The sequence below is a fragment of the Calypte anna genome, chromosome 4A (genome assembly GCF_003957555.1).
Source record: "Calypte anna isolate BGI_N300 chromosome 4A, bCalAnn1_v1.p, whole genome shotgun sequence".
Lineage (NCBI taxonomy): Eukaryota > Metazoa > Chordata > Aves > Apodiformes > Trochilidae > Calypte > Calypte anna.
In genome coordinates this window covers 2,137,497-2,163,303 of record NC_044248.1, presented here as the reverse complement: position 1 = coordinate 2,163,303, position 25,807 = coordinate 2,137,497, and the positions used below count along the sequence as shown (strand labels likewise).

The following is a 25,807-nucleotide window of genomic DNA, read 5'->3' as shown; positions in this document are numbered from 1 at the left end:
TTTCCCACAGTGTTCAAGTTTTCAAAGCAGGGATTTCTGCAGGGCTGTTTATTATTCCACCCTTTTCTTCTTCCAAAGTACACTCAGCAGCCTGAGAGCTTCTGTTTTAAGTTTACCTCTATATTTATGCTCAAGCATCACTGTTTTTTTTTTAACAGCCACCCATCTTCAAAAGGGCAAGTCTATCTTTTTCCATAATAGAAATAGTCAGGTCTTTGAAATAAGCAAAGAAAAAAATAGAAAAGGGACATAAAAAAAACCTCTGCAAATGATATCACAATCTGAATTTGTCTACACCCCCAGGTACCTTCCCTTCACATTGTTCCTTTCAGGCAGCAAACAGCACAGATTATCTCATAATATTCCTTCTATATGCAATTCTTCAGGAGTAAAAGCACTCCCTGCTCACAGGGAGCTAAAAAAGCCTTACTCTACAACTTTAACTGCTGCAGAACAGAGGAAGGAAGAAGACAAAAAACTAATAAAACAGACAGGAGACATTCTAAAGATCCTTAGACATGACTCCCACTACCAGCCTCCTCATCACCAGGTCCTGATGCAAGGTTTGGACTGTTCAGAGCAGTCCACTGAACACATTTAGCAAGATTTTTGCCACTCACATCAACTTTTCACTTTGAAAAGCAACACATATCAATTTCCTCTTCCTACCAGGCACAGCCCAGACTCAGTGATGCCTTTAGGTGGCTACACAAGTGCACACACTACCTAGAAAGTCTACCGAGGTCAGTGCAAAGCCTTTCTATACCATTAAGAGTATTTTCTGAGCAAACTCTGCTCCCAAAACACCCCAAAAAATCAAAAATACAGCAGTGTGGCCTTAGAGTAACCTGCCAAGCACCCAGACAGCAGCCAAATGCTGCAGATGGGAGGTGTAAGAATTTCTACTAGAGGTAACAGTGAGCCCCACCTCCAGTAAGAGGAATGATTTAAAGCTTCCCTTCCAGATTTCAATAAGCTCACCCCTTTTGTAAACATCCAGGCTTTTCTGGAACCATCTCACATTTTAAGGTGCAGTTCTACTGACGTCTGTTTAGCAGCACAGCCCAAAAAATACCCACCGAGAAACTTCCCAGCTGTAGGGAAGGGAACAAGAATGCCACCTGCTGGAAACAACGGGGGAAAAACTGGGAAAGAAATTCGGCAGCAAAGCTAAAAACACCGATTTTTAACCAGGCAGTTAAAAGATGCATGGATATTTATACTGGTTCCCAGTTTATATTTAAGGGCTATGGTGGAGAAAAATAAGGTAAGCAAAGTAAGAAGTTCACAGCCACTGGCACAGACTGAATTAAACCAGGCAGAGAGCTCAGACCCCAAGATTTAAACTCATTTAGGGGGAATCTACCATTTATGTCCAGCTGTGCTATTGCTGAGACACCTCCATTTCAATAGCAGAGTCTGTTTCCAAGATGTTCCACTGAATCCATGTGGATGCACAGCCACTCAGCTGCCCCCACTGCCCCAGAACCATCCCAAGGGGTTATTCACAAGCCCACCAAGAACTCTTATGATAAAACCCAGACAAAGTGACATTTAAACTTTGCAGCTTCACTCAGGATTCATCCCAAAACACTTTAATCACCCTTCTTTCCAGGAGAGTGCAAACAAACCACTACCTGATAGGATTCTCTGAGGGCATAGGATCAGCTGCACACAGATGAAATAGTAGTAGTTGGAAGGTGCATGATCATTCTTCTGGGGTAGGGCTTTTTACACAGGTGTGGAGTGAAAGGAAAAAGGGAAATGGTTTAAAACTTGGTGAGATTCAGGTTAGACATTACAAAGAATTAAATTTAAGGGTGCTGAGCCCCTGGCCCAGGTTGTCCAGGGAAATTGTGGAAGCTCCATCCCTGGCAGTGTCCAAGTCCAGGCTGGATGAAGCTTGGAGCAACCTGGGCTGGTGGGAGGTGTCCCTGCCCATGCAGGGGGTTGGCACTGGATAATCTCCAAGGTCCCTTCCAACCCAACCCATTCTAACATCCAAGTTTTCCTTAGAGAAACCTCACCAGAAACACTTTGTCACCAAGACTAACCTGCATGCAGAGCTCAAAGCAGCAGAGCTCTAGCCCTCAGTACAGCACTCCAGTGTCTGTGTGTGCAGATGGAATGAGAAGAAAGTGAGCTAGCAGAAGCACCACACAGACTTCACTGCCATCAGCCCCAAAGGAACACTGCTCCTGATGTGGAAGAAAAATGGCATGGTAAATAAAAACTAGTTTTCTTATCCAGCAAGTTACACAGCAGCTCTCCCCAAGGAACTGCCTGAGTTGCTCTGTGGGGACAGAGCCCAGGCAACAAAACCACTGAACATCCTGCAATTTCAGTGGAGTAAAAAACCAGCATTATGGGTGTAAAAAAAACAGCATTATGGGTGCAATGTGCTGGATTTGAGAGCTGCAAGCGTGGAAATTCAGTGGCATTACTGCTCGAGTTACAGAAATATTTTTATTAAAATAAGAACTAAGTGCAAAGGGAAAAAAAAAAATTAACACAAGGGAGCTGTCAGGTACCAGAAAAGGAATTTAAAAACATCTTCTGTTTTGCTAATGGTCTCCTCTTTGTGACATTCCCTGTTCTGCAGGATTTACAAATGAAACTCACAAGTTAGATTTATTTTTTCTCTTGATAAAGTAGGATTTGAAATACACAGTCAGGTACTAACAGATTCTTGGGTAAGTTTTTTTTCATCATCTTCTTCATCATCCTCATCTGCATCTTTTATTTCCTCTGCTTTCTCCACCTGAGGCAGAAGCCCATCCAGGTTCAGTAGCAAACCCTCACTGGTTGAAGATCTAATAACCAACTGCTGCACCAGGGGACCTGGAAAACAAAGACCAACAGCAAACTGGTCACTCCACCTCTTCTCAAGTCTCCAGGCTGATTTCTCTTGGTACTAATCCATACTGTGTCAGGCACATGACCAGAATCAGAGCCTTCTGCTTCCATTTACTTGTATTTCAAGTCAACCAACCCCCCCTATTTTATTTTTTTTTGGGGGGCTAACATGCTTCTAGAGGCATGTGATGTGTATTTGGCTTCTTATGGTCTGTTCTCTGTACTTATTACTAACAGCACCACTAGGAGAGGTGCAAGATCATTCTTTCTGCAGACATTAAGTCAGTATCAACAGAGGAAGTTGTTCTCTTGGCTTAAACAAAGCTATTCTTCCATAAAATGAGGTTCATAAATCACCATTTCCACTCCAGCTAAGATGAGATTTGTGTAAAGCTTACTTCATGATGACAAAAGAGAGCAAAGAGTTGGTTGTCCCCACTCTTTGCTCAGAAGAGCAAGGAACAACATGCAGAATTCACACCTTTACTCCTATGTAACCTGATCCTTTTGCTAAGGAAGTGAAAAAGAAAAAAAAACCAATTAAAAAATCTTCCCTCAGAGGAGCAGAAAATTAAAAAATATTTTAGTAACAAGATAAAAAAAAAGGTGGTATAGTTTCAAACAGGGCAGCTACCACCAGTCTAGATGTTGACTGAAGGATAGGTTTTAACTGCAGGTGGATTTTGGGTCCAGATTCCTGTCAGGAGGGTAAAACCAAGAGACCCAGATGCTGCACTCCTCCATCTCTCAAGGATTTCCTTGCATGGCTTTAATCTATTGAAGCATCATGCCTGCCAGCTTAGTTTTCTCCAAGGTTCCACTCCTTGGCTCACACAGATATTTAGGTAGAGCCGTGGAGCAATCAGAGATTTATTGAGTTGCCTTACAACCCCCTCCCTCCTGTCCCAAGGCAGAGAAAGCAGCAAAGTCATCCAATGACCACCTCATTTCTTCCTCTTGTTTGCTGTAACCTCAAGTGCCACAGCAGAAGAGGAGTTACTCACTGTAATTTGATGGCTTGTATGTGCAGATATCATGGACAACTGCTTTCAGATTGGCAATTATCTGCTCTGTAGGCATATCCAGCTGAAAAAGAGAATGCAGAGTTAGCCACAGTGATACTTGAAACCTAAACTAAGAGACCTGAAAGCATTGGGGATGTATTTATTCTGAATTTGGAGGGAATTTGTTTCTCTGTCTTCCCTGTTAAGGAGCTACAAATCCCATTAGCAGCTTTGCCCAAATGACTCAGGGAAAAGAAGTGGTTTATACATCATTTTGTGCTCATCATTATTCTCCAAATTTCTACTTGTGATGTTGAATTCTCACAGCCCTAAAGAGGTTAAAACTCTTAAAAACCAATGTACATACCTGTGTTCCTGCAAAACTCACATTAAAATTAAAGTATTTGAGGCAAAGAGCTTCAAGAAGTAGCTGCCAAAGACCACAACCATCTACAACTGAAGGCATTAAGAGCTTCAACAGAACCAAATCAATCATTTCAAATTTGAAGAGCTCCTTCCCCTTTTCTTTCCTAGTTTAAAATACCACATGGAATTTCTACTTTTTACACAAAGTGCATGGAAGCTCTGTGCTCCAAACACATCCCAGTTCTGTAGTTACCCCTTTTACACACCCTGGTCCTGTCAGTGGCATTTTGGACCTTACAACAGAAGCTGTGTAAGATGGCTCCTCCTTCAGCCCAGTGTCTTCAGCTAACTGAACACTTAACCACACCTCACCTGAGACATCCAGAACCACAGAATGGGTTGAGACCTTAAAGCTCCCCTAGTCCCAACCCCCCTGCATGGGCAGGGACACCTCCCACCAGCCCAGGTTGCTCCAAGCCCCATCCAACCTGGACTTGGACACTGCCAGGGATGGGGCAGCCACGTCCTCCCTACCTGATCCTCACTGGATCAATCCCAGATGCATGGAAGTGGAGCAGTACTGCTGCCAAAAAACTAATACCCCTTCCCTCCCTCATACACTCATCACTTCAAATCATGAGTGCTCTTTGTCTCACCTTCAGGAACACATAACTTGTGATGAAGAGAGATGCATAAGTGGTATTTATTCTCACAGAATTAACCCCATTTTAAGGGGGAGTTCAGGTACCACTGGGTTCTCCTCTTCCTCTCCACCATGTCCCAAAGTGGCACAAGCAGATCTGATTAATACCTCACTCATCTGTAAATGTATGCATTGCTTCATAACAGAAATAATTAAACCTGACTACTCTCCTCCATGACCTGCTCCATTAATCTCTCTTTATGCTCTCCTGGCAGACTTAAAATCCCAAAGCAGTTCCTCTGTTACAGAGGCCAGCAAACATTTGTCTTTATCATTGTTATGCTGATTGCAACGTGCTTAATCATCCCCAAATTAACAGACATAAAACTCTGTGAGTTAATGCTGAGCATTTAACTTGGCTGCCAGGCTCACCACGCTGTCCTGAATTCAAAATAAAGGAACACTCGCCCTAAAATAAAAAAAACAATCAGTAATAATGAATTAGAAACCATACTGCAAGTGAAAGTTTGAACAGTTTGCTTCCAAAACTGAAGACTAAGTTCAAGTTTTACATGAGCTGCAGAGTTTCAGTGAGCTCCTTGGCATTCATCACCTGTAATGAAGCCTGGGAGCACTCCTAAGAGACAGCACTTGCAAGCTGCTCTAAAACAAGTTACAACTTCTTACAGAGATCTGGCAGTACAGCACTGAGACAGGAGCCTGCTCAGATTATGAACACCTCAGTTAATACCCTGTGTTTGTTGAATAGGACAGGGTGCCTTGCCTTGAGCCAGACAACATGACACAGCCCCAGAGATCCCATGCCATGATTTACCAGCTCCATAATGAAGACAGGTAATGCTCAGAGGGTTCCAATTATTTCAAAATAGCTGCCACGACCAAAGAAACATCCCAGCTTCCAAATTAAGCATCCCACAGTAAATCCCTGTGTCTATGCAGTCAGTGTGGATCAGCACCCAGCTATTTAGTTTAATTCAAAGCCTCGAGCTGACAGCAGTACCAGAGCTTCAAGGCTGCACAATTCTGTTCAGATCAATTGCAGGGAGACTTAAATATCTGTTAAGTCCTGAACCTTCCTGCAGAATAACCACGTCTGCAGAGGGAGCAACTCTAAATCAATTTCAAGCCCACTTTCTGTAAATTCAACCTAACCATAAAGTACCTTAGAAAATGACAGTATAGTCTACAATCAGAATACAGAGATGGATTATTACCTATCTTGCTGTCCAAAGTTCAGGATATTTCTCTTCACAAGAGCACAAAGTGCTGTGAAAAGGTTGAGGGAAGTGTTTGGGGTTTTTTTTTCAGATAATAAACTTATGTATTTACAAAGACCTCCCACTAACTCTGCTGCCTAGTGGGGAATTGCCTATTAAAGCTCAGTATTGCTCAAGTTTCACCAAACCAGATCAGATTTACAACCTCATTCATGAAATCCCAACCTTTCTGGTCTTCCCAGGGATCTTTAGAAGGCTGCAACTGAACACACAAGGAGCCACTTGGCTACCTGCTGGCTAAATATGCAAATGAAACCCAGGAAGATGCCTTGCTGTTACAGCACCCTCTTTAACCTCTGAGCTGCATGTAGATGTTTGTATCAAGGGATCATTCAGGGCTCTGTATCTGTGCTGCAGACCAAACTGCCAGGCAATTCCAGCAGGATACTCTCATTTCCTTGCACCTCTCTGTCCCCTGTACCAAGTCTGAGAGGTCTCTGGCTCAGCACTCACCTCTCCATATTTCTGACCCTGTGAATTTAAAGAGGTCCCTTTACCACAAAACACCTTCTTCCCCACAAACCTTGAAGTCTCACCTCCTGCAACCATTTTATCCTCTTCCACAGAACCATTTCTGCAGGCAGCTCTCTGCACAGATTGGAAGATTAAGTGGAAATTCCTTCCAGGTGACACATTTGGATTCTGATTTTTCTGGAGAAAACTCCCAATGTAGGAAAAGGACTATTCTGTAATGCTCAACAGCACCATATCTGGACTCAAAAAACATGTCATAACTCCAAAAAAAAATTATTTTAAGCTACTCTCTGTAGACAGCTGATTCTGAAGGAGATACCCTGAGTGTCCTCATTTGTCTCCCTTCTCCTGCAGCCTCCATGTTTTAAAAGCACATTTTTCACTCCCAGTTTCACAACTTCAGGTTTACAAATTAAACTTAACTGCTGTCAGCTTTTGGGCTTTTCAAACATATCTCAATTACTCCAAAGAAAACACCGCCCAGGTTGCTGACTTACACAGCATTACATCAAACTGCTGCCATAATTGCACTAACAGGCAACATGAGACAGAAGCACTTAAGGGAAAACATCTCTGTGCAACTCCAGCTTGGCAGGCTCCCAGAAACATCTCTGCTGCTGTCTGGAATACAGCAATAGATCTTCACACTTCTGTGTAATACATAATTTTATTTTTTTTTTGCTGATGAGATTTAAATGATAAAAAGCTCTTGATTGAGTGGTGAGCAGCTTCATGTGGCCACTGGAGGCTCCCCCAGCCTTGCAGGCTCTCTCTCCATTTCCTCCCAGCACTGCTGTGCAGACAGCAAGAAAACTGGGTCAGGGAAAGAGGAGAGCAGCTAAGGGAGGGTGGAGACATTTTACCCAGGCTGTAAGCACTGAGTCATCCCCCTGCACACTCACAACACACAACAGGGTGCCCTGTCTGGGCAGGGTTAGTCACACAGGTGACAGAGGTGGCAGCAAAACCCTCCCCCTTCTGTTTCTGAGCCAAGAGGAAGAGTTCCTTCATAGAATCCTAGAACTGGCTGGGTTGGAAGGGACCTCAGAGATCATCAAGTCCAACCCTTGATCCACTCCCGCTGCAGTTCCCAGCCCATGGCACTCAGTGCCACATCCAGGCTCTTTGGAAAGATCTCCAGACACGGAGAATCCACTACTTCCCTGGGCAGCCCATTCCAATGCCTGATCACCCTCTCCAGAAAGAAATTCTTTCTCATCTCCAACCTAAACCTCCCCTGGCACAACTTGAGACCCTGCCCTCTTGTCTTGCTGAGAGTTGCCTGGGAAAAGAGCCCAACCCCCCCCTGGCTCCAACCTCCTTTCAGGGAGTTGGAGAGAGTGATGAGGTCTCCCCTGAGCCTCCTCTTCTCCAGCCTCAACACCCCCAGCTCCCTCAGCCCTTCCTCACAGCAATTCTGCTGGATCCCTTCACAGCCTCCTTGCTCTTCTCTGGACCTGCTCCAGCACCTCAATCTCCTTCCTGAGCTGAGGGGCCCAGAACTGGACACAGGACTCAAGCTGTGGCCTCACCAGGGCTGAGCACAGGGGCAGAATCCCTTCCCTGGACCTGCTGGCCACGCTGTTCCTGATACCAGAACCACCAGAACCTCCTTGTTGGCTTGGACAGGGACACCTCTGGCTGCACCAAAGCTTGTGGTGTGCCACCAAACTGCAGGGCTGGGCTGCTCAGAGCCAGAACCTCTGTGGGTTGTGTCACCCACACTGCACAGCAGGAAGAGGATGTGGTTTTCTTGTCAGGACCTCCAGCCATGGCTGCAGGGCCCTACCAACTGCAGCTGTAATTAGTGTCATCAGGGCACTGCTCTTTTAGCTGATCCTACATATAAAAGGACTCAAGTTTAGGCAGTCCCTAGCAAAAACTAAAGAATACCATCACAATACTTGAAACAAAAACTAGATTCAAGGTGTTTCCCACAGCCAAAGATGCTTCCTGACTGTACCAAAATATAATACACAACACACTGCAGCAGGAGAGTCCCAAGAACCTCAGTGCTAAGCACCACAGAGCTGAGGAAGTCCTTGAAATTCACAAGCACAAATTAAGAAACTTGCTTATCTCCAACCCTGCTGGCTGGCAAAGCCTCCAGGGTGAGGTATCTTGTACATTTGCTTCTGTATCACTGCAGACAAAACAATGAAAACAACAATAAAATAAAATAATTTTTAAAATAAAAATAAATCAAACCACAGCTTGGAGCAGGGGAAATTAATTTTCAAATTATTAAGGAAAACATAATAACAGCATTAAAAAAAGAAGAGAGAACAAACACTCTCATGTATCCTGATTTCTGATGTGACAGCAAAACACAAAGGAATTTGATATTCCAGGTGTCATGCAAACAGTTCTTGCTTTTTGCTCCAGCTCAGGAGTAAAGTGCTCAAAATTAAAGAAGCCTTTCAGCTACTGAGTTGAAGCAAACATTTCTGATCCTCCTGTGCATAAGGACTTACAACCCATAGTTTATTTGCTTCAAAAAACAAACCCAAAATCAAATAAGCTTTATTTTACTGACACAAGAGCACTGAGGAAGGTAGGAGGAAAGGGAAGCCTACACTAAGATGTCAGCTCACAGGGAGATGGGGAGAAATAGCACCTTTTTCATCCTATTTTCTTTATTATTCCAATTCCTTGCAAATTGTGGCAAATAGAAATCCCCTTCCTGGCAACCTTAGCCTCTTAACATCAGGTGATGCCTTGCTCTTTAGCAGAGCCATTTTCTATGAGCACAAATCAGCTGAAGGTGTCACACAGCAAGGAATAAGAGTTCTGTTTCCTTCACAGGTGAGTTAAAGCACATGGTTAAAAATCCTGGGAACACACAGATCAAAACCATGGTTTTCCTCCTCTTTTAATACTCCTTTCAGTTTTGGTCAGCAGTTAAAACTTAAGAACACACAAGATATCCAACTTACTCTGGCTATTCTTGTCTTGATGACGTTCTCATCTTGCACAGTATACTCAAGACCATCTCTGAAGAGCTGCAGCATTTTGGGAATATCAGTGCCCAGGGAATCTAATTTAAAAGAAAAAGTTGCCTGAGTGGTGCTACAGATAGTAGGAAAGAGAGAATTCAGTCTTTCAGCTAAACTCCTCTCAAAAACACAGTTTCCTGTATAAGACTGTGGTGTCCTCACACGTTACAGGTATCACACCCCTCCCTTCCTCATCAAGCAGTTCACACAGTAAGAGAAGTAATAAATAAAGACTACAAGACTATAAATACCCTTTCTATGTATATATAAACCAAAACTTTAATACCCAATGAAATTACAGCAGCTTGGGAGACCAGAACCTACAGAGTTTGGCTTAGAACAAGTCCCCAGATCCTGCCTGAAAGCAAATCTACTGCAGCCCAGCCTGGCAACCCCACCATTCCCACCACCTGAGGCACAAGTTCCTCCTCTCAGCTGCGGGGAAGGAAAAGGTTCCAAACTCAGTGTTTCTCCACACAGCTGGCACAAGCTCTGTATCTGAAAACCACCCCTTTCCTTCTCTTTTCTTTCCTATTTGAAGTAGAGCCCTGACAGGTTACTAAAATCAAGCCAGCCAGCAAGGGAGAACCAAAGTAATGAGAGACTGATGTTTGCTGCTGCAAAAACCTGACCTGAAATGTCCTGAGCATTATGGAAAAGGAGAAACCAGGCAGGCCAGGGAGCAGGCTGAGCTCAGGGAAAGCATAAAAACCTCATTGTTGAGTAGTAAAGAACAGGCAGAGGGAGCAGCAGCACCCATGCAGCTGGGACCCAAACAACTGCACACCTGACAACACAACTGAGTGAATACAGTGTGGGTTTAAAGCTGTTCCTGTTCTCCTGGGTGACTTCAGAAGAGTATTCTATTCTGAATTATATTATTATATTCTGAATATATATATTATATTCTGAACCATATTTAGTTTGATCACAACTAACAGGCAAACCTACCTTGATTCCAAGCCCACATCTGACTGCTCCAAGGCTGGAATTGTAAAGGAATTGTCAAGCTACTCTTAGGTAAGACAAACCAAGTGGTTCAGTCACATACAGTGTAATGCTCAATGTGATTACACAGCCTCATCCAAAAGGGTTCAGTGACACCTCTAGAGCTGAACCTTGTTGAGTGCTTGAGATCTGTAAGAAAGAATGAAAGAATTGCTTCTTACTTCTTTTTGTGTTTGGGTATTTTCGTTTCAGTTTGTTCCTCAGTGGTATCAGCTTAGGGATTATTGCAGGGACAGCTACATAGAAGTCTGCTTGGATCTCATCTTCCAAAATCTGCAATCAAAACAATTAAATACATTTAGCAATCAAATTAATTACCTCAGTATGCAAGCTGATCTACAAGCATGTCTAAGCATGAAGCCCCACGCTCACTCTGCACATTGGCTGCTAACTTCTAGCTTGAAGTTACTGGATGTGAGGGTTCTTGTTCCCTCAGTCACTGCTTAAGTTAAGACTGCTTAAAAATACCAAATAAAATACTAAATAAAAATAAGATACCCATTTGACTAATTCAACTCCTCCCACAATAGCAGCTCCATTCTCCCGAGCTATTTCAGCTTCTTGTTCATTCTGTTGAGGAAAAAAAAATAAAATTTAGTAACATCTCTACTACCAATCAGTCTGTATCAACAGCACTGGATAGGTGATTTATCTGGGGCAACTGGGTGTAAAAAACAGGTTATTTGGAGGTTAAGAAGCTAAGAATGGCTTAATGCAACCAAAGACCAAAAATAGCTAATGCTGGTGATTTACTACAGGAGCAGCAGCTCCACCCCAGGTCCCACTGTGAAGTGAGACTGAAGTCTTGAGCTGACTTCTAATGGGGAGGGAGGAGAAAAGCCCATCCCCATTTCCTGAGGAGCTCTCTCTAAAGCCCTTTCTCCCCATCCCTACAATCAACCATCCACTGGATGGAGCCAACCTCTAAGTTAAAAAGAAAATCATAGAATCCTAGAATGGGCTGGGTTGGAAGGGACCTCAGAGATCATCAAGTCCAACCCTTGATCCACTCCCCCCGTGGTTCCCAGCCCATGGCACTCAGTGCCACATCCAGGCTCTTTGGAAATATCTCCAGACACGGAGAATCCACTACTTCCCTGGGCAGCCCATTCCAATGCCTGATCACCCTCTCCAGAAAGAAATTCTTTCTCATCTCCAACCTAAACCTCCCCTGGCACAACTTGAGACCCTGCCCTCTTGTCTTGCTGAGAGTTGCCTGGGAAAAGAGCCCAACCCCCCCCTGGCTCCAACCTCCTTTCAGGGAGTTGCAGAGAGTGATGAGGTCTCCCCTGAGCCTCCTCTTCTCCAGCCTCAACACCCCCAGCTCCCTCAGCCCTTCCTCACAGGAATTCTGCTGGATCCCTTCACAGCCTCCTTGCTCTTCTCTGGACCTGCTCCAGCACCTCAATCTCCTTCCTGAGCTGAGGGGCCCAGAACTGGACACAGGACTCAAGCTGTGGCCTCCCCAGGGCTGAGCACAGGGGCAGAATCCCTTCCCTGGACCTGCTGGCCACGCTGTTCCTGAGCCAGCCCAGGATGCCATTGGCCTTCTTGGCCACCTGGGCACACTGCTGGCTCCTGTTCAGCTTCCTGGCAATCCAGACTCCCAGCTCCCTTTCTGCCTGGCTGCTCTCCAACCACTCTGTCCCCAGAAGCAGAGAACATGCTACAAAACCCACAGTAAAATCAGGGCACTCAGCTTCTGGAAGCCCTACTAACCTTGGCTTTCCAAGAGCACCCAGAAGCTCACCTCACCTCTGCCCTGCAAGGTTCTTTAATACTTTTAATAACCCTCTGAAACCTGGAAAGCCAAAAGCCATCAGTGTTGTAAAGACTTTGCCTGAAGCTTTTGCTACAAACAGATTTTTGTGACTCAAAGCCAGAACCAAACTTCTTTCTCCTCACCAAAACTGAACAGCTCCACACTTCCAACCAAAAGCACCAGCAAGTCTCAGCCACTCAGCCTTTTCCCACACACAAACCTCCAGCAGGAACCTCTAAGATGTTTTGTCACCCCACCTGCTGTTGAAGACAAGTCCTGGAAGGACTTTAGAGTTCTGTAAAGTACCTGCAGGGTGTTGTCAACAAAAGGTGGAGCCCTGACAAGGGCAGCAGTTGTGCTGGAAGCTGTGTGTTTTCACCCACCTCTGTGAAAACCAAGACCTTGTTTGTTTCCTCCGTGTAGCGGTGTGGAAGGAGAACAACACCTGAAAATGGATCCACTTTTTTCTAAGGAGGGAAAAGGAAAATGTCAAAACAACAAAAATTTGTTATTATTATGATGACTTCAGGACAAATTACAGGATTGGGTGATACTGGTGCATCCTTGCACAGGAGTTTCCTCACCCAGAATCACAGCAAACCAGCAGGTGCCTGGGTTCTGATGCTGTTTTATCTCTGGCATGGACTCAAATCTGAAGTTAATCAAATCTTAAGTTAAATAAACCCCAACTAATGATGCTGCAAGGGAAAGGGGCTGGGGTCAGTGGCTGCAGGGGTGAATTGCTGCCAGGCAGCACCAAACACTGAGGTGCTGGAGCTGCAGCTCAGCTGCAAGGTTCTGCAGCAGCCAAGGGAATGGGCTCAGCAAGGAGCCTCAAGCACACCAGGAGCAGGAGCAGGAACTCTGCAGCTCCTCAAGCAGGAACTTCAAGCAGCCCCTGTCTCTAAGGGACTACACCAAAGGGTTTTTAGTTACCTGTGCAAAGAAACCAGCTGTAAAGTGGCCTCTTTTCTACTTGTGGGGGAAGGAGAAGGAGTTTTAGGGGAAGAATGACCCGGGCTAAACACTTCAAATGAAAAAACACAGGCCCACTTTCAAGGAATGATGTTTGTTTGAATAAATCCATCAAAACAAGGTGAAGGAGAGGCAGGAAGCAGCTTGCCTCTATGCATCTCCCTCCAACAATCACCCCACAGCTCATTTTGGGAACCACTCTTCAGCTGGAAAGCCCAGAGAGATGTAATGCTTTGTTTAGTTTGATCACTTCTGGCCAGAAATGAATTTTGGACACACAACAGCCTGAAGTTTGGTCACAAAACAGCCTGAATTCTGGTCACAAAACAGCCTGAAGTTTGGTGACACAACAGCCTGAAGTTTGGTGACACAACAGCCTGAATTCTGGTCACACAACAGCCTGAATTCTGGTCACACAACAGCCTGAAGTTTGCTCACACAACAGCCTGAAGTTTGCTCACACAACAGCCTGGATTCTCCTCACACAACAGCCTGAAGTTTGCTCACACAACAGCCTGAAGTTTGCTCACACAACAGCCTGGATTCTCCTCACACAACAGCCTGAAGTTTGCTCACACAACAGCCTGAAGTTTGCTCACACAACAGCCTCAATTTTGGTCACACAACAGCTTGAATTCTGGTCACACAACAGCTTGAATTCTGGTCACACAACAGCTTGAATTCTGGTCACACAACAGCTTGAATTCTGGTCACAAAACAGCTTGAATTCTGGTCACAAAACAGCCTGAAGTTTGGTCACAAAACAGCCTGAATTCTCCTCACACAACAGCCTGAATTCTCCTCACACAACAGCCTGAAGTTTGCTCACACAACAGCTTGAATTCTGGTCACACAACAGCCTGAATTCTGGTCACACAACAGCCTGAATTCTGGTCACACAACAGCCTGAATTCTGCTCACACAACAGCCTGAATTCTGCTCACACAACAGCCTCAATTTTGGTCACACAACAGCTTGAATTCTGGTCACACAACAGCTTGAATTCTGCTCACACAACAGCCTGAATTCTGCTCACACAACAGCCTGAATTCTGCTCACACAACAGCCTGAATTCTGCTCACACAACAGCCTGAATTCTGGTCACACAACAGCCTGAATTCTGCTCACACAACAGCCTGAATTCTGGTCACACAACAGCCTGAATTCTGGTCACACAACAGCCTGAATTCTGGTCACACAACAGCCTGAATTCTGGTCACACAACAGCCTCAATTTTGGTCACACAACAGCCTGAAGTTTGCTCACACAACAGCCTCAATTTTGGTCACACAACAGCCTGAAGTTTGCTCACACAACAGCCTGGATTCTCCTCACACAACAGCCTCAATTTTGGTCACACAACAGCCTGAAGTTTGCTCACACAACAGCCTGCTTTCCAAACCCTCAATGGTGATTCTCTTTACCTCAGGAGTGTGAGGGATCCTTAATGATGATACAAAAAGGCAGCTGCAAAAGCAGACATTATTCTGGCAGCCTGAGAAGCTGCAGGACAGGAGGCAGCTGCCAGCAGCACTTCAAACACAACTCTCCCAGGTTAAAAAAAAAATAAAGAAAAAACAATAAAAGAGGCAAAAACTGAAACTACTCCCACCCTACCTTTTTCTCTAGAGCCATATCTAGGAAGACATTGATGTAGACATGCTGCCTGGGGTGGGTGAAGTCCAGCTCCTGGAATTTCTTCAGCATGGCCACAGCCTGCTCCAGGCCGTAGGAGGGGCGTTTGTACAGCCAGGTCAGGTACACATCATCCACTGGCTTGCTCAGCAGGGGCCTCCTACCAGTGCCTTTCTTCTTTGTTTCTCCCTGCTTGGCCTTTTTGAAACTCTTTTTTGCAGTTCTGACAAACAAACAACCAAACAAAAAAGCATTCAATCACTGACTGAGGACTCTGGCACGTGTTGGAACAGGAAAACGTGGGGTTGCGTGTTCTGCCCCTTCCCTCTGCTCCTCTGCTGGTGCCCATCATCACTGTTTGTTTAAATGAGGCTGCCTGAGGAGGGCATTTTAATAATGCTCTGCAGCAATAAAGCCTCTGAGTCTCAGCTCTCTGGGGTGCTGAGAGATCTCAGAGAAACAATAATACCAGAAGGGTTGGAGCAGGGGATCCTTGAGGTCCCTTCCACCCTGGCACTCTGGGATTCTGTGGTCATTATTAAGAAGTAACAGAAAACACTCCCTGCCAGCCCAGCCGGCCACTCCAGGCTGTTTCTCGAGGTTAGCAGCTTGTCAGATGCCACCGAGGCCAGCTCGGCTGTTAAAGCAACACTGCACACACCGAAAACGCCACTCGCTGCCCCAGGACCCCCGAGGGCCAAGAGAGCTGCCCTCGGATGGAAGGAGAGACACTCACTTGGCAGCCGCTGCGTAGGGCCGGGAGAGCACCAAGGCAGGGACGGCGGCGAGGCGCTGGTCGAGCCCGGGGTAGACCCCGCCGCGACGTGGGGCCAGAACTGCGAGGACAAAGCAACCACAGCCTCAGACAGGCGCCCCGGCCTCCCTCACCTCCCCAGGGCGCTCACCACCCCCGCCATGCCCGGGCCCCAACACCCCTCAAGGTCACCCCTTGCCCCGCGAAGAACAGAAACCCCCCCCGGCTGGAGACAGAGCGGAGGCGGCAGCCAAACTGCACGTTCTGCCGGCGGTGAACACGGAGAAACAAGGAGTCCCCTTCACCTCTCCACAGGCAGCGGCCAACGGGCGCCGCCATCTTGCGGAGCCGCCGGGGTGCGGCGCGCAAAGCGCTCCCCAAACCCCAGAAGAAAAGTTCCGGTGACGGACCGGGCAGGGTGCTGCCGGCTGCTGCCGGAAGCGCCACGCGGTGTCACCTCCCGCCCGTCCCCTCCTGGCATCCGGTTCGGTTCGGTCCCGTTCCATGATGGGAAGGCCCGGTTCGGTTCTTAACCAGCCTGAAAAGCGGCCTCGGTACAAACCAGAGCTGTCCCCGCAGCAAACACAGCTGCCCAGTGAACGCAGGGCCTGCCCCTCAGAGACCCAACATGGCAGGCAGAGCCCTTCCCCTCGGAATGGGTTGGGAAAAGTTCCTGCTCTACACCTGTGAGCAGCAATCACCTCTAAAAACTCTGCTGAACCACGTCCTAAACTGTTCACACACCTCCTGTGGGCTGTACTCCTGTCCCTCGCTACACGTGCATCCCAGCTCCCGCAGTTTCCTTTTCCTCCCTGCTCCACCTGTGCCCAAGAATAAATCCAACCAAGTCCTTCCCGAGGGGAATTTGGAGCTGGGGTGTATCTCATCTGTTGGTTGGCTTGGAAATATTTGTAAAATGTGTATGGAAAACAAGTGACAAACCCAAAGTCTGCTTGTCCAATGTATTTATACATCGGTGTCCTAGGAAAGGATCAAGATGGGGAGATGAGAGGCTCCCAGAAGGGGAAAAAAACCCCAACAACTCTGGTTAAAAAGTCTCAGTGAGAGGAGTGACAAAGTGTGAGTTTAAAAGGCAGGTTTTAGGGTAAGTGTTCTTGTCTGATGGGCATTAGGCATGTACATTGTCTAGAGTGGCAGCAGATGTAACACAAGACTCACCCCGTGGCTCTGCTGAAGATGCACCTGGGCTCAGGTAACCTGCATCCTTTACCCTCCTCATCCATGGCTCCTCAATTCCCTTGGGAGCCTCCAACTATTCCCACACCAGGCCTGTGGATTTTGGCCCTGGAAGGGAAGCGTGGGCTCGTGGTCAGCATGCACCCCTGAAACCCATTCCCTACCAAAACCCCTCGTTCCACCCCAGAACCTCCTGCTCTTCCCACATCAGACCATAAATGAGCTTTCTCCAGCCAGCAGCACTCCAGTTGGAAGCAAACTCAAATTAAAATCTCTTGGGCCCATGTTCTTCCTCATCCAACGTATAAATGGCCATGGAAAGGGTTCTGGGGTTCCTGAGAGAGCTCTGAGCCTGTGTGACACTTACCTGCGTGTCCTACCCAGATCACCAGCCCTCCTCTCATCGGGGTCCATAAAACCTAAAACCTGAAGGATTCCCAGGACGGGAGCTGCAGAGAACACCAACATGAGTGACGCTGAGGAGCCCCCTGCACCCTCAAAGCCAGGAGGAGGAGGTTTGCCCTTCCCTCGAGTTTCCCTTCACTCACCCCCTCACCTCCAGACTCTGGGGGACAAGCAGCCCCAGCAGTCTCCCCCATATTCATAGAATCTTAGAATCCTAGAACTGGCTGGGTTGGAAGGGACCTCAGAGATCATCAAGTCCAACCCTTGATCCACTCCCGCTGCAGTTCCCAGCCCATGGCACTCAGTGCCACATCCAGGCTCTTTGGAAAGATCTCCAGACACGGAGAATCCACTACTTCCCTGGGCAGCCCATTCCAATGCCTGATCACCCTCTCCAGAAAGAAATTCTTTCTCATCTCCAACCTAAACCTCCCCTGGCACAACTTGAGACCCTGCCCTCTTGTCTTGCTGAGAGTTGCCTGGGAAAAGAGCCCAACCCCCCCCTGGCTCCAACCTCCTTTCAGGGAGTTGGAGAGAGTGATGAGGTCTCCCAAGACTTGGGTTTACCTCATGATTTGGGGTTTTGTTGTTGTTTTTGTTTGTTGTTGTTGCCCATCCCCATGACAACCACCCGAACCCTGAGGTAAAACCGAGAGGTTTCCCTTCCCTCTCCCATTTCCAGCACCTCACAACCCCTCCCCGGGGCCGCTGGTGTTTCCCTGGGCTCCTGACAGCTGCCAACAACAACAAAACCCCAAATCATGAGGTAAACCCAAGCGGAGCCTCTTCCCGCCATCGGACTTTTGGGTATAAACCCGAGGTTCCTTCTTCCCCGTCCCGGTACCGAGCACTGACAGGGCCCGCCGCCTGCCCCACGTCCTCCCCCTCCCCGACGGCACCGCCCGCCTCCCGCCTCTCCGCCTCCGTCTCCTCCGCCCTCCGCGCCGCCCGATCCCCAGCCCGCTCCTCCTCCTCCTTCTCCTCCTCCTCCTCCTCCTCCTCCTCTCCTCCACCGCCGCCCCGGCCCCGCGGCTCCGTCCCCGGCCCGGCACCGCTTTTCCCCCGGCGGGCCGCCGCCTGCATGTCGTTGCTGCCCGTCTCCCCGCCGCCGCCTCCCCGCCGCCCTGCCGCCGCCGGCCCCTCCGCCCCGCCGCGCCGGATGCAGGTGAGGAGAAGCCGCGGCCCGACGGGGCCTGGCGGGCGGGGGTGGAAGGGGGAGCGGGCCCGAGCCGCCATGTCGGGCCCCACCGCCGCCGTTAGCACCGGGGTCAGCAGCCGGAGCGGACACGGCGGCCTGGGCCGCTCCGGAGCCGCCGTTCCGCGCCCTCAGGGATCTGTGTATATGGGTTTAAACCGGAGGGGGGAGGGGGGCTGCGGGTATATCGGAGCCCGGAGGGGAATAGGACACCGTCCCGTCCCGTCCCGTCCCGGGGGGTCAGGAGGGGTCCTGGCTGTGTGGGATCCGTGGAGGTGACGGTAGCGTCGGCAGCCGCCTTCCCCCCGCTGCTTTTCGGGGTGCCGGGCTCACCCCCGTGGCCCGGGTTGAGGGACCCGCGGCTGCGGGGTGGAGATGGCCACGGGGCAACCGTGAGTGCTCGGCCCCGGGCTGGCGAGCATCCCGCCTCGTCTGGCGAGCTGCGTGCCCGGGGTCAGGGAAGGTGTTTGGGAGGGAGGTAGGAGGTCTCCCCGGTCTCTTCGCAGCTGTCCCGTCCGAGGAGGATGGCAGGAATGGCACCTGCGAGCAAAGCTCCGAAACGCCGAGTTTTTGCGGCAGTTTTGGGGCTCGCTTTTTAAACTGAAGCGCTCCTGGTAAAGCCGATGGGAGGGCTGGGGTTCCTGCCTGCTGTTGCGCGGAGTTTTGTCCGGCCGTTTGAAATCGTCCATTTCTCAGCCCATTTTTGAAACTTTGGGATGGCGAATTATTTGCTTTGGGGAGTTAACAACTTCTCAGGGCTGGCCTGCTGATAAGGGTGTTAGATGGCCTTGCCTAAGATCTGGGGGGTGGGGGGTGTTTGCTAGAATGAAATCCCGGACTGTGCCATCCCCTGGCTGTGACTCTGCTGCTCAGCTAAGCACAAACACGCTGCTCTGCAACCTGAAACGAACCTGGAGAGGAAAACACCTCATCCCCAAGTCACTCAGGGTTATACTTCTTGTCTGTGTAGACATGGCTGATAATGAAAGTGATGATAATGTGTCTATTTTTACCCTCTGCTGCTCCTTCCAGATGTCTTTGCCCCAGTGCTTTTTTTCCCCTAAAAAATCAAAAAACAACCCCACAACATTATGTCTTAACAACAAAGCCTTCCCAGTGACACAACCCAAGGAATTCCTTGAAGCTGTCTCCAAGTTTGGAGGGCCAGGAAGCTGTGACAAAGGTGGGGCACGGCCTTTACTACCACAGCACTACCACTGATTTTATTTCTGCCTTCTCTCTGTCAAAATAGGAAGTGACAGTGAAATTTGTACCACCAAACCTTGCTCTTCTGCAACACAGCCTGGTGCTGGGGAGACCTCACAGGGCTTTACATTTGAGTACTGCAGCCTGACCTGGCTTTGCTGTACTAAACTCTTCTCCTTTCCACAGCCCCGTGCTCTGCAGGGCTTTATTCATTATTGAACACAGACAGGTTCAGAAGCACCCAAGCACCTGCCTGCAGCTTTCTTTTCCCTTACAGAGCACGGTGGGAGTTAATTTACAATTTGTTTCTTGTAATTTTGCTCCAGAGCAGCTCAGCACTGCACACCTCTGACACCTTGCTGCTCTGGAATAACCATCCACCTCACCCATGGATGGATCCTATCGACTCATCCCAGTAGAACCCGGGTTTGCCTGTCAGCTCAGGTGTTAAATCTCCTTGCCCACTGTCTTCAAAGGAGATTGAAGAAGACAGAAGCCCCATTACAGTTTGACTGTTCAGTTTAACTGAGCATTAGGAACATTGCAGTGCTGTGCTGTCTGCTAGACAAATCCTGTCAAACACTTCCAGTGCTGTTCTTTTCTTACTATTGAAAAGTGGGACTTATTGCCTTTTATCTTGTCTTCCTGCAGGGGCTCTTTCTAATTTAGTTTGTGTATTTAATTGAAGGATTAAGTACAACATGAATGGCTGATAGGCAGTGCCACTTTCCTGAGTTAAGTCTAGGTTTCCTCTGTCCTTGGAAGCCAAGATCCTAAGAGTAAGCTTACCCATCATCAGCCTGTTAGAGAAACTTCCTTTGGCTGCTGCATGCAAAAACACCCAACTTTGCACATTCATTTGAGCCACTGTTGAGTGTTTCCCACCAGGTCTATATGGCAAACTTCTGCTGGCACAGCTCTGTCTGTGAGCACTGTGACGAAGTGTGACCCGTGACTGACATAGCTGTGCCAGCAGAAGCCCCAGCTGGAGAACCAGTTATCTGCAAAAGTGCACTTCTACTGATAGAGCTTGTTTTCGTGTTTAAAGGGTGTTTTTTCCCTATCCTGGGAGCAGTTGCTGCTGCCAGGAAAGCAGAGTTCTCCCAGGGATGGAGTGGAATCAGACATATATTTTGCCTGGCTCAGAAGAGACAAAAGGTCAGTGTGTGTTTTCTGTGTGTGCTTCTCTCCCCATCCACAATCTCTGAGAGCTCAGGCACGTTTACAACAGGAATTCTCTCCTGGAAGTAAGTCATGTTATGGCTGCTACTTCTTCCATCAAAAGGTGTTTATAAAAACTTCCATTCCATGTGATAAGCTAGGATTTTATGTTGGGGGTTTTTTCCCCCTCTATGGACTGTGGTTGTTTTTCATTAAGAATCTTGGTTTTGCTAAGACACAGTCATAGTTAGCTTTCACACCACCAGTCTTACAAGAAAAAAGCCAGAAAGTGATCCCAAAGTGTGCGTGGACTCTGGTAGTAAAATTAAAAGGCAGCACTGGAGAAAAATTAATTAATTTCCACACTGGGCCAAGTCTTTACTTAATTTAAATTAAAACACTGAGAAGAAAGGCTTAGATTTAGCTAGATCACAGTAGCTGCTGTCTTTTTTGATCACAGTCAGTGAGGACAAAGAGGGAGGTGTAGTTTTTTTTTTCTTATTAAATCCTTTCCAAGACCATTCTGGTTTTAAGTAATAAAATTATGCATCAGTAACATGCATGATTTTAGAGCAAGCTTCCTTCAACTGCAGAAAAGGTAAAATACTGCTTAGATCAGCTTTAATCTGTTGGACACTTTTGGGTTACTGGGGTTTAAAGGGAGAGAGATAAATATGAATAAATGGCTTGCTTACTATTGGAAAGAACTTTTGGGATGCCAAAAGGGCACTCAAGGCACTGGATGTAACTTGATTTGCAGAATACTGAGGCAGCAGATATAAAAGTGGAGCTCAGTTGTTTGGGAGCATAAAACAGCATTTGAGAACACTCTAAAAAAAAAAAAAAAAAAAAAGGTAAAGTATGCCTTAGGCATATTAGATTCAGGAGGATTTGCTGTGGATTTACTACTTCAGAACATTAAATACTAAGCTCTTGTAATATTTTTTCTTTTTCCCCAAATTCTGTGGTCCTGGTGAGAGCCTGTAAGCAAGGCTCCATTTCCTCAGTTTCCCAGAGTGTATCTCCTGTCTCAAGCAGATTTTCTTGTGCTGCCAAGATTTGGATGGCTCTCCTCTGCCTTTGTGTGCATCCCCTGTGCACCAGCAGAGGCTCAGGCCCGGGGAAGAAGCTGCCTGTGATGCCCCACTTACCTTCCTCAGGACACCCTCTGGTCCTGCCATTGCTCTGGAAAGCTGTGTAGAAACTGTGACTAAATCCAAGAGCTGTGCCTTCTCCTCCTGGGTTTATCAGGTTATCAGTGAACGTGTCAAAACATGCAGGAGCTTATTTTGATGGTGCAGCTGGCCCAGCTGAGCTCACTGAACTTGGCTGGTTGCTCCCAGCCCTGCCATTCTCTGGACCCACTGCTGTGCCAGTTTGTCTCACTCACCTGACAGTAAATAACTCAACAAAACAGGAGGCAGAGGCTGCAAAGCCTTCATTTGTTTTTAGGAGTGATGCTTCTCACATCAGTATTGGCAGTGCAGTCCAACTTTACCTTTTGATTCATTCTTTGGGTGTCACTGATCTGTCTGTACAGCTCTCTCCAGCTCACCTATAAAGATAAAAGCAAGGATGTTTTGGGGATTATCAATATCTTAAGCTGGTGACAATGTTAGCAGAATTCTTTTACTTTCTTTCCCCATCTTAAAAGCATTGTGCAGCTCAGTTCTGTGTCAGCAAACTTCACACGTGTACCTTCTGCCACAAGAGTCCCCTCCTTCCTCCCCACCCCCTAAAATATGAAACAGCTCAGAGGGGACAAAGCAAATTCTGAAGTTTCCCACAGGAAATGGGAAATTGCTCCAAGAGCAAGGTGCCTGCAGCTGAACATGCTGACTGGCTTTGTTTGAAGCTTGGTAAATTTGCCAGAGGGTTACATGACAGCTACCTGTAATGGCAAGGTACTGGACTTGACCTGGTTTCTGTTATTTGAGGGAACAAGAAAAAAAAAAAGCCACACAAAAAAAAAACCCCAACCCACCACACCCCAAAAGCCAACTGAAATTACTCTGAATAAAAAGAGCAGCACTGGAAGAAAATCTCTCCAGAAAATTTGCTCTGGAATCCTGTTTATAAGAACTGCTTTTGCAGCTGTTTGTGCATCTCCCTGCAGAGGATCAAGAAGTGACCTAACAGCATTCAGACACTACCAGAAAGCTTTCTGTCCTGGGTTTGAGAGGTGGGCATTGAAAATGTGAGTTAAGGTAGGCAGAAGCTCCTTACATGAGACAGAAATGCCTTACATGAGGTTCTACAAGAAACAAATTTTACCCCTTCCAAGGGAAGAGGTTAAACCAGACTGATAAAAATGCTCCAAGGTGAAGCAAAAGCAGCAACAAACAATTTTAGCTACAACTCGTGTGCAGCCAGTGAACAGAGGGCTTGGGAGTCAGTGAGCACTTGGGGCTAAGGAACAAAACCCCATTTAGCTGTTGTGTGTCATGCACACAAGTAATTTAACTACAGCTTGTAACCCCTGTGTGTACACAGGGAACAGATAGGGCCCTGTGTGTGATCACCTCTTACTTTGGCATTTCCTGATGTAAATGATTAATGGTGGTTTATGATTGCACAGCACTGGAGCTGTTTATGCTTTGGATGGTTTATTGTCCTACACATTCTGCCTGCCTCTAAAGAAGCTTTATGTTTTTTTCTCTGAGAAATGTGCATAAAACCAGCTTAAAAGGGCTGCAGGACTCTCTCGCAGCAGATTTCCTGGTACAGAAGCATATTTTAAGTAAAGTTATCACCATGTGTCCATAGTGCAGGCAGATAGCAGATTTACAACACTCTCCTGTTAGCAGAGGTGCTCAGACTGTGAGAAATGAAACGTTTTTCTCTTTTGAAACTTCCACTTTGAGCCCAACAGTGAGAGTGGGGCCAGCAGAAGAGGAGGGGTTTTCACCCATTGCCTGGCTTGTGACACTGGTGTTAAAAGTGTCAAAAATAGTGACCTGGGATGAAAACAGCAGCACTGCTCTCTGGCTCCAACTCAAGTAGGTCCATGGGACTCGTGGCATTGCTTTACTTCTCCCACCAAAGCATCCATCTCACTGACAACCACAATCAGTAGGTGTTACTAAGGGAAAAGTTTAGAAATAACAACCCTCAGGAGGGGGCAGACTGTCTGAGTCCATGGGGTATTGGATCTTCAGAAGGGTTTTTAGTTTTGGGGTTCCATCCCCCTAATTTGCAGCTTGAGAGTTGGTAATTGTTGGACTGTTTACAGACACCAACCATCTCATCCTTCAGAGCACCCTGCCATCATCCCTGCTGATGTGAATCAGAGTTATTCCTTACCCTAAAGCAACCATAAAGGCAAATCCATCCTGCCCTCAGCTAGGAGCAGCAGGAATTCTTATAGCTGGGAAACTACCAGAGGCAGCACTCCTTCAAAACACCCCTGGGTCTTTACCCTTCCCAAATTACACACCCACCTCTCATCTGCTCCAGGGGACTGGGTTGGAAAGGGGAAGGCTCAGAGAGACTCAAGAGTCCTTTTATCCTGGTCACCTCTCCTTGAACAAGTACTGCTGCAAGTACTGCTGCTTCCAGTCACCTGCAAAATAAAAAATAAAATGTCTTAAATGCTTTTCAAATGCAAAAAATAAATATTTGTGGGCAGCTTGCAGAGGGGAGAGGAATGTTTGGCCTGGTGTGGCTGCAGAGGGAGGTGTCAGTGTCCTCCCCATGGGGAGAATCCCAGGTAGGAGCTGCCTCCAGCACCCTGAAACTGCCAGGGTTGGAAAGGGGAAGGCTCAGAGAGACTCAAGAGTCCTTTATCCTGGTCACCTCTCCTTGCACAGCTACTGCTGCAAGTGCTGCTTCCAGTCACCTGCAAAATAAAAAATAAAATGTCTTAAATGCTTTTCAAATGCAAAAAAAGATATTTGTGGGCAGGTTGCAGAGGGGAGAGGAATGTTTGGCCTGGTGTGGCTGCAGAGGGAGGTGTCAGTGTCCTCTTTGGGGCAGGCAGGGAGAAGGAAGGGTCTCCTCAGAAAAAGCAAGGGGGAAAGGGAATTGCCTGTGCTGAGCAATACACACACCTGGATCACAGAAAGGATCCATAGCCTTCCCCTCACAGGGTGCCAGTTCTGAAAGGAGAGCCATCCCCACATAAAAGGGGGCTTTGGTTGTCCTCTGAAGACATTCTGACAACTTCAGAAACCTGCTTTACTGACAGATCATTTGGAAAAGGAGATGTGTTTGTTGCTTTTTCTGCAGGCTGCTAAGCAAAGTTGTCTGAATGCTAAGATGCATTGGGGAGATTTGAAACCCAGAAACCCTCTTTTATTGTCATTTTTCTGACTGCCCCCTACCAGCTGAAACCTTTTTTAAATGAATTTCCTCTCCGAGCACAGGAGCTGAGCCTCATGTGGGGAGCAGTTGTGCAAAAGTGACCCCTCTTCTTTTTGTTCTTGTTGCTGCAGTGGCAGGGTCTATCCAAGATACTTTTTTAGCTCTTCAGATGTCAGGAGTACAAAGATAAGTACAAAAAAACATCTGCTTTTGGTCAAGCTGCTAATAATAGTCAGGATTTGTAGACTGCTCCAGTTTGCTGTTTACCCTCTAAGGCAGCTGAATGAATTGATTGGGTACTTTTTTTCCCCTTGCTTTTCAGGAATGCTTCCATCTGACTGAACATCTTTGTGCCTTCTAATCACAAATTAGTTTTGCTTTGTTTTTTTTTTTTTTCTTCCTAAGAAATCAATCTAAGGGCTCTCTCAGAAGGTCCTGGCTTGGCTTTAAGTACACGGAGAGAGGCATGTTGAGAAAGACTTTCTCCAGCAGATTTTTAGCTGGGTTTTTTTTTTTCCCCCACGTGAGACTTGCAGGAAAATTGAGAAAGGGAGAAAGCAGAAAACATCC

General features: G+C 47.2%; 2 protein-coding genes across 4 annotated transcripts in view; one reads left to right on the top strand and one right to left on the bottom strand.

Moving 5' to 3' along the window:
- Positions 1-2,523: 2,523 nt before the first annotated feature.
- On the bottom strand, positions 2,524-16,159 carry MRPL1 (mitochondrial ribosomal protein L1). 2 transcript variants are annotated; one of them, XM_030449724.1, is made up of 9 exons: positions 16,077-16,159; positions 15,754-15,853; positions 15,000-15,240; positions 12,791-12,874; positions 11,144-11,215; positions 10,807-10,918; positions 9,578-9,678; positions 3,861-3,942; positions 2,524-2,841 (listed from the first exon to the last, which is right to left on the bottom strand). In XM_030449724.1, exons 1-9 carry the CDS (start codon positions 16,108-16,110, stop codon positions 2,672-2,674), a joined length of 996 nt encoding a protein of 331 aa, XP_030305584.1. In that variant the 5' UTR covers positions 16,111-16,159; the 3' UTR covers positions 2,524-2,671. The 2 variants fall into 2 exon arrangements, with proteins under 2 accessions (XP_030305584.1, XP_030305585.1); XM_030449725.1 differs by lacking the exon at positions 11,144-11,215.
- Positions 16,160-18,336: 2,177 nt separating this feature from the next.
- CNOT6L (CCR4-NOT transcription complex subunit 6 like) overlaps positions 18,337-25,807 on the top strand; it is a 34,383-nt gene continuing 26,912 nt past the window's right edge. The window contains exon 1 of one of the 2 annotated variants that reach the window (XM_030449849.1): positions 18,337-18,538. The gene's annotated coding sequence lies outside the window, so the exon portion shown is untranslated. The remainder of the gene's footprint in view (positions 18,539-25,807) is intronic. The other variant, XM_030449848.1, reaches the window with a different exon arrangement.